Genomic DNA, 12228 nt, shown 5'->3' with positions numbered 1-12228 from the left:
TCGTCACGAGCTGCAGGGTTTAATTTGGTTTTGTTTGTGTATGGTTTATTTTACTCTCAAAGTCGTGATTCCCATTCACTTCCATTATAAGACTGACAGACTGCAACAGTTTGAATTAAAAAAATCTTCGTTTGTGTTCTACTGAAGAAGTCACCTACATCTTGGATGCCCTGGGGGTAAACAGATAAACATCAAATTTTCATTTTTGGGTGAACTATCCCTTTAATAACCTTAATTTAGAAGATAGATCTGTTTGAAATATTTTTGCACAAAAATTTTGCCGCTGTATGTGGTAACACTTGTACCACTTTTCCCCTCACAAAATAAATTTTAACTCCAAAAAAAAAAAAATTTCCATTTTTATGTTCGTTTATTTGGCGAGTAGCCATATTTTGAGTGAAAATGTACCATAAGTGGCCATTAACACCAAAAATAAACCCCTTCAGAATATAACTAGAGCCTGATGAGCCATAATTTTGTGACCAACTGGCTATATATTATTCCTTAATGTAATAGAATATATCTGGACGATCTACCCCATAAGATTTCTGTCTAGCAGCTGTCTGTTTTTCACATGATTTATAACATGTTGTCTTGCTGGTGATACTGGAGCATTAGTAGCAAAAAAAGCAAACGGACGCCGGCTGACATACTAAAAGAGAAAAGGATCGAGTGTCAGAGAGTCCTCAGAGCTTCCAAACCAGCACCAGGTGAAGTAAACAAATTACACTGCCCTCCCAACCCCCTCATGCCTCTGCTCTTTGTTTCATGAACAGGTGCTGCTGCAGAAGCTTCTTCATGCACCTGTTGTTAAAACTCTCTACTGGAAACACTCTTGATGGAAAACATCATGTCCTACAGCCTGCGGCGTGGTACCAGATCATTTGCTGAAAGCATATGGACTACAGGGCTTTCAAGTGTTTTCACACTCTTGAGTGCAATGCTCTGAAGTGAAACAGTGCTGACGGTCTTTTGCTGGGCTAAGACCAACACACTGACAATTCAGAAATTAAAATCTAATTTAAACCAATCAAAAATAAATGTAAATCTGAAATTGAGATTGTTCTGCTGAAAATATAATTAAGGAAAAATCTATTAAATAAAAAATAAAAAAAACAATATAGCTAAATGTGAACAATTTATAATATGAGGAAAAAATATCATTAAATTGCAACAAATTTAATAGTGGCTTCAGACCTTACATTATATCTGATGGTTTACCTTATAATTATAACTTATAAAGAAATATTCAAATTTCAACAATAATGGGTGAATAGCTCAAATGGGTGAATAGCTTCAAAATGGCTCTCACATGCTGAGAGGATGTTCGCAAACCATTAACCTGAGGATGAGTCGGGTAAGTGACTGTGTCCGATAAGGACAGTCCACCACCATGGTGAATATCCCGGAAACAGAGACATTCCAGGAATTGATTTGGAGCCTGCCTTATTACACAAAATGTCCTCCTTTACTCACTCCAACATGCAAGGGCCATTAGGCTTCCTTGAAAATGCCATAAATTAAGTCTACGACGGGCCTGAAATTGCTCTCAAAGCAAAACTCATCAAGCAGGTTGGACTCATAAGTGATAAGTGCACTCAGAAATCACATCCATTAAGTTCTAAATTATGTATTTGATTGCAGGGGCCCCCGGGGACCTTAAAGAATGTCTGTCTGACAGCAGATCATAGCAGATTCAATACTGACCCAGAGGATTCACCGACGGCCCCCTATTCGTGAGCAGCTATTAAACTAAATAGAGAACTATTAACAAAATACAGTCAAGCAGCTTCCGTGGAGGTCCATTAACCCCAAAATCAATTTACTAGCTGAAGGTTATGACAGACCGTTCATTCTGCTGCTGCTGCAGAATGTAAGTCTATAAGTGTCCATAATAATAAAGAAAAAGGAAAAATCTTTTAAAATGTAGTTTAAAACATATGCAAAGTTCTTAATGTATTTTTTGTATTCATGTTGGTTTCCAAAAAAAAAAAAAAAAAACACTCCAAAAATGTCATGTGGTGTAACCATTAAGTAAAAATACCATAATTTTCCAGAGTCCTTGAATACATGTGAAGGCACATAATCAAATAAATTTTTTAACTTTTAAAATATATTTTCAAAGCAAAAACATTATTTAAAATATTAAATTATTAATTTATAAATATCATTGGGTTTATACGAAGTTGCACCACATGACATTTTACAATCAGAAAGAATTAACCTTAGCTTCTCATAAAAAAGGTCAATTATCTGATATGATTTGATGTTGTTTTTTTCTCCTTGATTCTGCTTATTGGTTAGACCACATGACTTTAAATAATATTTTTCAGTTATTAATCAGTAATCAGTTTGGTATTTTCTCCAAAAAAAAGTTCAACTCCTTTAATTATACTACTAATTACTACAAAGTACGACATCAAAACATTTTAACTTTATGCCCCCAAAAATTGTTTAAATTAATTTTAATTTAGATATTAAAACATGCTTAAGTATAATTGAACTGCATTCATGTATAAGAAAGTGTCACATCATTGACTTGATTGCATAACGCATGTTATGAGTTACAACCTGGTAACAATTACAAAATGTAGGTCAAAACTGTTGCAGGAAGTCGTTAAATTAATCCAGGTTATCAGTTAACCAAGGCATAAACGTAGTTAGATATGCATGATACTAGGGTTGGGCCGATAGACGATGCCATCGTCCATCGCCGATGGCTGACAGACATCACAATGTTAAGCTGACATCGTGTCCCCCCCTCCCCTCCCGTAATCCGCCGCATCCCAGTTCCGTGTTCGGAAAGGAAACGAAGTGTACTACGGAAACCCTAAAGGGAATAAATAGCCTATGAGATGGGAGGATAAAAAAAATATTTCAATACTTTCTCACAATTATATCGTTGGGTAAGTATATGCGACTGTATATAAATTGCGGGCATCAGGGAGCCGCTATTGAACCCGCATTGTCTTATGCATGATGCTACAGTTTGCATGAATGGTCACATAACACGCGCTTTCGGTCGTGTAACGTTAGTATGAACGGACATCTGCATATGATCGGAACTCCACGCAGCTCCCGCGCTACTCTATACTGGTGGTATTACAGTACCACGAGAGCTAAAGAGAGCAGACTGCTCCGTGTGCTTTCGAATCGCTCTCGCGGATGATCGATCTGCGCCGCGCCTCTAGTCGAACACGCCGGCTAGTGCTGCAGGCTTATTGGCTCACTGACGCTGATGAGATTAACCCCTTAGGTATCGAAATTTGGTACCGAACGACAAGACGTTTTTCGATACTCGATGGTATCGAGGCAATTCGGTCGGTGCCTAAAAAGTATCGAACTCGATACCCTGCCCTACTCCTTACTCTACAGTGTATGTGGTAAGTGAACTTTCATGTACTAATGCAACAGGCTAGCGCTAGTAAGCGGCTAACCTTTTAGTGGCTCTGTATAACGCGTTATTCGTTTCACGCTTCGGGCACACCCCTAACCCCCCGATGTCATCGTCCATCACGATGTTTCACTGTAGACATCGTCCGATGCCAATTTGGTAGACATCGCCCAACCCTACATGATACACTGTGTAAAATTAACAGACACTTTAAAATGTAAAACTAATAAGCATGTTGTGGCAGTCAAAGAGTCTTGACTTTAGATCTTCCCAATTTATGTTCAAGCAATTAAGACTCAGAAGCTTCATGTGGCCTTTGATTAACAACATTCCTAACATCAAAGTCGTTCTGTTGAACATATATTCTCAAAGCATTTCACAAGTCAGCGAGGTGTCTCATATTTTTGCATAGACAGAGACAGTGCCTTTATCTCTTCCAAAACCAGTCTCCCTGCTCCCAGATGCCTCGGGGCTCCAGGCATTTGCATTCCACGGGATCCTGCAGGGCCCCTTGTGTTCATAACATCAGCGTTTGCTTGCAGCCACTGAGATACCAATCAAATTTGGTGCCAAAACACAGAGGTCAGCGAGCTTGTATTGAGTTAAATAAGCTCTTTCTCCGGGCTGGGCTCTGAAAGGGCCGCCTCCCACGTTGTTAGAGGGCCCATATACAGACCACCTTTGGCTGTGTAAACAAAAGCAGAGCAAATATTGATTTCAGAAAGCATGGCTGGTGGGTGTGTGCCATGCAATGGTTAACTCACCTCTGCAGGAAGCGAAACAACAAAAAATAGACAGCGGAACTTAGGGAGTACGAGCTCAAGGCCTTTTCTATCCAAGTGATTAACTCTCATGAATTATGTTTGGTTTAAAACTCTCTGACATGATAGTATGTCACTACTAATGAGCCGGTTCTCTCTTTTTTTTTCGCCACTGTGATGCTGTGATACAAAAGAGCAGATCTGTTTCACATTCCTGTGTAGTTCAGGGACTGGCCAGGTCTGTAAAAAAGGTCACGAGGGCCCTTAACCGTCTCCTGCTTCATGATCCCTACAGCGTAGGGGCCTACATCTGCAGAAAACTACCTAGAAAAAAAGAGCTTAAATGCAATTTATATGCTGCAGACTTTGAAGGAACTTAATAAAAGTGACATTTTAAACCATTACTTGAATGGAATAATGGTATTTGTTGATGAACTACCAGAGCAGTATTTTTTTCTCTTGTATATTAGAGAGGACATGATCCTATTAGCTGCTGGCAAGGAAAAGACCGCCTTTAGATGAAAGTCATACACATTCACATCCACAACATATAACTTTAACTGACCCGCATACTCAGGAAGTGGAAGCCACAATACCCTAATTAAACTCTGATGAGATTGATCTCAAAGTTAAACCATGCTGGAAAGCCACCAGGTATGGCTCTCATGTTGACAGAGAGCACAGACATCTGGGACAGGTGCGGTTGTGGTTCGCTATGACTTGTGCAGGCTTGCCAGCTCAAAGCAGACGACATCAAAGTTCCCACAAAAGAAAGAAAACTAAGGATAAGTTTATTCTCCTTTTCTAAAGCCAACTTCAAAGTTATGATGTCAAAGGATTATGGGAAAGAGACCGAAGTGCGGAGAAAAGGAAGCATTTCCAAAGAAACACAATCAAAGCACCAGCCTTTTTTACTATCAGCACGTGTTATCCCGTGTCACGTTATAGTGGGGGTCATTAAACAACTGACTTTAGAACTGGAAGATGTTTGTTTTTAAATTCAGCGCGAATTGCAACCTGCTTTACTTTTGGAATATGATGGAATCAGATTCTGCTCCGATACAAGATTTGATCAGCTTCTGCTCAGATTTAGGATTGATCAGAATTTGCTCAGATTATGATTAATCAGATTCTGCTCTGATTCAAGGTTTATCATATTCATCTTAGATTTAGGATTAATCACAACTAGCTCAGATTTAGGATTAATCAGATTCTGCTCCTGCACATAATCTGATCAATATATTCAACAGCTCACCCATCTGTGACATCATCAGATATATGAAGTCGTTTCAGAGGGAGAGCAAGTTAGTTATACAAGATTAGAAAATGCAAACAGACCTTTTCTTTGGAATGACATGCACCAAATCATTCACAATAAGACCAGGAATGTGTAGATAAGAAAGTAAATATGTTGACTTCCCATGTTGACTTTAAAGGGGTTTGGGCGGGAAACTAAAACATGGTTTTAAACCTTAACGGCTTACTGGCATCAATTGATGCTCACGCTGATATACAGTACAAAAGTACTCCTGCTTGTGACAAACTGCTTTTTAACTTATAAATAGACTTATAATGTAGAAATGACAAAACATTCAAATTGTCCACTTGATAACAAACGGGTACAAATCTGATAAAATGCAATCTCACAGATCACAAGGGCCATAAATTAAGGCCAGGTGATCATTGCAAACAGAAACACAAATGAATACCTCAATGCACACAATCTCCATTTTCACTGCACCAACATGCTATAAAGAAATACCCTACTGTGCTTCTACAAGACCTCTGTCATAACTTTTTTTTTATGTCTTTGTATAATATCTAGTTTCCATAAATTATGTCAAAATCTGGTGACAGAATCTAAAGAGACAGCTATAGACTAAAATAAACAACTCGATGCACAGGACGTCTGCATGTTGTGAGGTATGAACTTTGAGGTAATTCTTGTTGCTGAAGACCTACTGTCAAAGTATCCAGCTAAGGGAGACAAAATGAGACCCACAATGTGACTAACCACAATGTCACGTATATGACATCACATCATGGTTTAATAAAACGTACTTTGACCTGCATTCTTCTGCTGCTCAACATAGCACCCGTGTCTGCTTGTTTGAAGCAGCTCTGAAAACCTGTGCTTGTTCTCCTCTGGGTGCTTCAAAACATTTCTGGAATTTTACAATAGTAGCACAACTTGATCTGACTTCTTTCAAAGCATCAAACAAGAGGTTGACTGATTAATCTGCGCAGATAGTTGCTTTTAGATCTGGTTCCATTTAACTGATTGAGCACCTGTGCGCAAACATCACTGGTGAGAAACGCAATCAAAAACAATGTGGAACATGTGGCTGAAACCACTGATGATCAGAGCACTTCTGCATTGTGCAATGGAAAATAAACATCTCAATACGACTGCAATAATCCTTCAGGTTAAGCCTAAAGGGGGTTCTTTAGAAAGAAATGTGACCCATGAAGAAACAAGCAGAAGTGAGGGGACAGGAGTAAAAACTATTTAGAATTCTGCCTCTGGCCTCACCTTACCTGAGATAAAGAAAGAGAAAGAGAGGGGGGGAGAGAAGGCGGGAAAGGAGGGGGAGGCGGCGGCTTTATTGTAATGGCCGGTTTCATTTCCTGAGTCCCGGCGCAAACAGTGTGGGATTAAGAGCTTTCAATTGAACATATACAGTACAGATGCTTCCTCTCAGCTGCTACTATAAAAACAAAGCACTGCAAAAAAATAATAAAAAATTAGTCGAACTCAAAATATCATAAGTTTTCAGGTTGAAGACAGCAGATAGAGGCAGGAGTATTTGCAAATCAAATGCAGTCACGTCGTCAACCTCAACGGGGGTGTATTGCACATCTCTTGCAATACATACAACTTAAAACTTCAGTCTCAGTGGTGCTTTTGAAATGCATGATGGGAACAGAAGTATGCGCTGCAGTAATTCATATGGTAACCCAAAGTCTTATTCAACTGAAGGGCCTGTAAAGGAGTTGGGCGAGATAACGGCTTCTCGGTGGGGAGTATACAGTTGAATTTAATTACAAATGGAGAAGAGTCCGTGGGAGATGTCGCAATCGTACATGCATTAGTTAAAGAAAACCTGCTGAACAATATAGTCAGCAGGGGTCCAGAGGAGGTCTTGGAGAAGCCGAATAACAAGAGCGAAACCACCTGACTTTTTGTCCCGAAATGCAGGGTGGATCCAAGCAAGTGCACTGGAGGTTACAGAGAGCCATGGGGTACTTCATGCATCTCAATGGACGCATTTCTGCAAGTCAAGAGTGCCACTGCTAAGCACACACACGCCTGTCCTGTTGTAAAACAATGTGTCTCCCTTCTTTAGACCAGACAATTGCTCTCTTGTCTTGCCTGATGACAGATAAACTGGTTCCTATGAAGGCCACTGTGAAAAAGAGGTGCTTCTGTGGTAAAGAAGAGAAGAGTACAAGCTAGAGGACAACAATAGTATTTCCACAGTAGTACTTTCACTGAGGGAAGCATATTAATAAATGTCTGAATGGATGAGTCTTATGAATCGAAATCGGTTCCTCTAATCTAAGCAAACAGTCTTTTGTTGAGCTATATTTGCTTTCTTTTATAATGGGACTATAAAATGGATTTGGATGGTACAACAGGGCAGACAGGTAACTCTAAGTGGATGATTCACCTTTGAATAAAAGATTGTCTCGTATCTAAAACATGAAGAAAATTCTCATTACATAATCTAAATTTACTCAGTGAGCAATACCATTACCCAATCATGATTACAAGCCAGAATCTGTCATCAAACATATTGCTATAAAGGAGGGAACAAGCAGTGGCACATTTCACAATAATGAAAATATGCAAATTACTTCTGCGATACAAAAGCAAAAAAAAAAAGTGAAGTTGCATGGAGACAGTTTCTCACTACAAATAAATCTAAACTCAGACCAGCATTTACCGCAAAATTTGTAATCAAAACAATGGTCATCAATTGAAGCGCAGACTTCTCAGGGGGAAAAGGGTGATTTTTTTTTGCAGCAAACTGAAAGAAACCCACCAGCTAAACTAGTAATACTGGGTGTGACATTGCAGACGGTGTGTTTTGGGGGAGGGGTGGAGAGAGAACAAAAAACAGATGCTGCACTAAACTACTAGTTGTAAAATCAAACTTGTACACTACTGATTTAAAGAATTACACTGCGTTTCTCACAGCTAAGGACAAGACAAGACAGTCACAAATCACAACACGTTTAAATTTGACTCCCAACCCAACAATCTTTCAGCCACACTATCAGGTAACTCTAAGTGGATGATTCACCTTTGAATAAAAGATTGTCTCGTATCTAAAACATGAAGAAAATTCTCATTACATAATCTAAATTTACTCAGTGAGCAATACCATTACCCAATCATGATTACAAGCCAGAATCTGTCATCAAACATATTGCTATAAAGGAGGGAACAAGCAGTGGCACATTTCACAATAATGAAAATATGCAAATTACTTCTGCGATACAAAAGCAAAAAAAAAAAGTGAAGTTGCATGGAGACAGTTTCTCACTACAAATAAATCTAAACTCAGACCAGCATTTACCGCAAAATTTGTAATCAAAACAATGGTCATCAATTGAAGCGCAGACTTCTCAGGGGGAAAAGGGTGATTTTTTTTTGCAGCAAACTGAAAGAAACCCACCAGCTAAACTAGTAATACTGGGTGTGACATTGCAGACGGTGTGTTTTGGGGGAGGGGTGGAGAGAGAACAAAAAACAGATGCTGCACTAAACTACTAGTTGTAAACTCAGTTTGGCTCAAGCCAATCTAGAAGACAAACAGTTACAGGCGTAAATGAAACAACATGACCTACTAAGAATGTTACAAATCACAGGATAACCATACATGTAAAATTTGACTCATTAGAACGATAGTAAACTAGTTGCATTGAACAGTAATAAAACGTTTAAATATTTTAAAATGTATATATATATATATATATATATAATCGTAAATTTTATTAAAAATATTGTAAACTAGTAAATAATAATAATAATATATTTTGCAACATATTAATATTTAGTAAAATCAAACTTGTACACTACTGATTTAAAGAATTACACTGCGTTTCTCACAGCTAAGGACAAGACAAGACAGTCACAAATCACAACACGTTTAAATTTGACTCCCAACCCAACAATCTTTCAGCACATCACACTATCATTATGCTTTTAGTCTTCCAGCCCAAAAGGTGAATGAGTCTCTTTAAAGTTGCATTGACAGACTGGCTGGTGCCTTACAATAACAGATGTTTACCAGCCGGGCTTTTGTGTCCTTTATTCCATTACCTGAATATGCTACTGATGCACTTAAGCTACAATAAAACGCTATGAAAACCAGCGCCTCAGCATTTCCATCACCTCACAGAGAGACACACAAAATATAGACACAGAAGCACGAAGATACCGTCTCAAATCGATTATTAATTACTTTTAACAACCAAAACATCAAGGTTTAACAATGTACAGCATAATATCATACAATTTTTTTCATTAGCGAAACAGGTGCAAGTAAAAGGTAGTAAAAGGAGAGGGGGCGGGGACAAAGAGAGCGTTTCTGGAAATAAATGTTACTTTTATACGGAGAAACCCGTCGTTAATTGATATTTTGTTTCTGATAAAGATAGCATATTATAACTGCATCAAATTAAAGGCTTTGGAAAGAATTCCAAATGAAACTGTGGCGCCCGTGTTCTCTTTCAAAGACTTGATATATAATTTCTTAACATGTTTGATCATTCTCAGGTCATAAAAGTAACACTGCTCAGTTCTTTCATTGGTCCATCTCATTGTAAATGTCAGAAGAGACGTTCTAAAATAACGAACGTTCTAAAATTCGAATTAAAAATTTAATCGAAAATTAATTTTCTGTTACCTTGATTCATCAGTGATACGGTGAGCAGACACGTTAAAAGGGCGATCCGGTGCATCTTTCGGCAGTCTGGGTCTCTCAGTCTCTCAGTCTCGAGAAATAATATCCTTTCGTTAGCACGTCCTTGCTGGATAATGTTCTGGAAAGTGCAACACACGCATCAAGCATGCGTCAATAAATTCAAACTTTGAGGTTGTTCCCCACATGTTACATCTGTTGAAGCCCTGGAGGGCGGTTATAGGTCTGTCCTCAAGCTCCTCCCCTGCGCTGTGTATCTAAACTAATTAACATACTAGAAAACATTTGATGACACATCCCTTATCTTATCTGCGATCTTCTGCTGTTCTACTTTACTATACAGTATCGTTTTCGTAATGTATGATTTGGATGTCCGGGAAGACAACATGGCTTTCAATATGAAATTCACCTTGGAAAACTAAATGCTGAGGACTTCCTCAGAAAGTCTTACAAGGTGAAAAACTTACAAGGTGTCTGCAACATTATATAGAATTATTTAACCTAATTAAAACACTAAAATCGCAATATAATTGGCCAAAATGTTGACCTAAAACATGTAAACTGCCATCCAACTGCAATTTTCTTTCCACACCCAGCAATTTTTCAAACTGACTGTAGAAATTTGAATATTGGCTCAAACAATGGAAACCTTGGAGTTAGATTGGTTGAAAACCACTAGTCTAAGGATTTTTAAGCAATACCTGAGTATAGCTACTATTAGTTTTATTTGTTAAAACAGCCAGTATCCAGCTGTTAACAGAAATGTTTTGCTAAAGTTCCTATTAAGTTCTGAAAACAATTATTTCTGAATATTCTCTGAAGTTTTTAAAAATATTTTTATAGGTGTTTTTATCTTTTTATAGAACGTTCCTTATTAGGTAGGTGTTATTTATTGCTTTGTAAGTGACAAACCAGCAAGCGTAACATAATTTCCAATGGCTTTACATGTCTTGACATGCTTTTTACACCTCACAGTTTTGTGTGCCTAAGGCTGCAATAGTATAGAACTAATAATATTAGCTATATGCTCATGTTATTTAATTAATCAAATCATGTGCAAAACATAAAATCAGTCAAACAGGTTAAACTGCTAATGAAAGAGTCTTTAGATAAGAGAATCTCTTTTAAAGCCTGATCAAATCTAGTGAACCTGGTACACTAAGAAATGTGAATCATTTGCATCTTTCTCTCTTTCTTTCTTTCTTTCTCCCTCTATTATCCCTCCTCCCTGTTAGCCACCAAGCCACTTTTTCTCCTCTTTTGCATTTTATTGCCCCAATATTAGTTGAAATCCCCCACACACACTCATCTCAGTGGCAGGTGGGCTCACGGGGTGGGGTGTTCCCTCATCTCATTCGGTTTGTATTGTACTCCCTCACACCTCCTAATGGCCCGCCTGATAGAAACGAGACTGAATGCATGAAGAACAAAGGCAAACCATGATGATTCTCTCTCAAAGGAGAGCCTATGACAGCTCAGAGAGAGTTCATAAACAGGGCACTATTTCGTTAACATCCTTAGGTGTTTTACTGGTTAGTTTTTTTTTGTTATTATAGTAAGTCCCTTACTAAGAGATATTATTGTGCAAATGATTTTTTTATTGCATGCATTCATCTGATATTAAAGTTACATTTTGATGTCAAAAGCAGTTTGCGAGCATGAACTCTGTGAGGTAAAGATTTGCCTGAAGCAAATGAACAAAGCCATGAAATTTTGCATTAGACAAACAAAGTCCTACACAGTCATCAAAAAGATGGGTGACACCTCAGATAGGGTGAAATGAAGCTGACGAGGAGCGTTTGCTTCAAATTAGTACAAACCAACAATAATTAGATGCCGAAAAAATGTGTGAGCTTCAAATAAGATCGTCTGCAATTAAAAGTGTGAGAGAGGGACGCTCTCCTCCAATATGCTCAAAAGACATTCACCCTTTCCACCGAGTGTAAATGAGAGTCTCTAAGCAGCAGAGCCTCATTATATTGAACGCATTGGAGGGAGGGGGCGGAGAGTGGAGGATGACACTTTGACCCTGACGTAATCTACAGGTCTGTGGGAGGTGTGGATGCCCTTCGTGACCTGCTCAGTGTCAGTCAATAGCCAAACTCAAATGCATGAATGCTTCATTAGTTCAGCTGACTGTGCT

At 38.4% G+C, this 12228-nt stretch overlaps 1 protein-coding gene across 2 annotated transcripts in view; it reads right to left on the bottom strand.

The window, feature by feature from the left end:
* LOC107726107 (CD166 antigen homolog A-like) overlaps positions 1 to 10314 on the bottom strand; it is a 22535-nt gene extending 12221 nt beyond the window's left edge. For both annotated transcript variants that reach the window (XM_016535610.1, XM_016535611.1), the window contains exon 1: positions 10071 to 10314. In XM_016535610.1, the coding sequence (XP_016391096.1) occupies positions 10071 to 10125 (55 nt within the window). In that variant the 5' untranslated portion in view covers positions 10126 to 10314. The remainder of the gene's footprint in view (positions 1 to 10070) is intronic.
* Between the last annotated feature and the right edge of the window lie 1914 nt (positions 10315 to 12228).

This window comes from Sinocyclocheilus rhinocerous, unplaced genomic scaffold, assembly GCF_001515625.1.
Source record: "Sinocyclocheilus rhinocerous isolate Xijiao unplaced genomic scaffold, SAMN03320098_v1.1 scaffold816, whole genome shotgun sequence".
NCBI lineage: Eukaryota > Metazoa > Chordata > Actinopteri > Cypriniformes > Cyprinidae > Sinocyclocheilus > Sinocyclocheilus rhinocerous.
The sequence above is the reverse complement of the archived record's forward strand: the minus strand, read 5'-3'. Positions and strand labels throughout refer to the sequence as shown.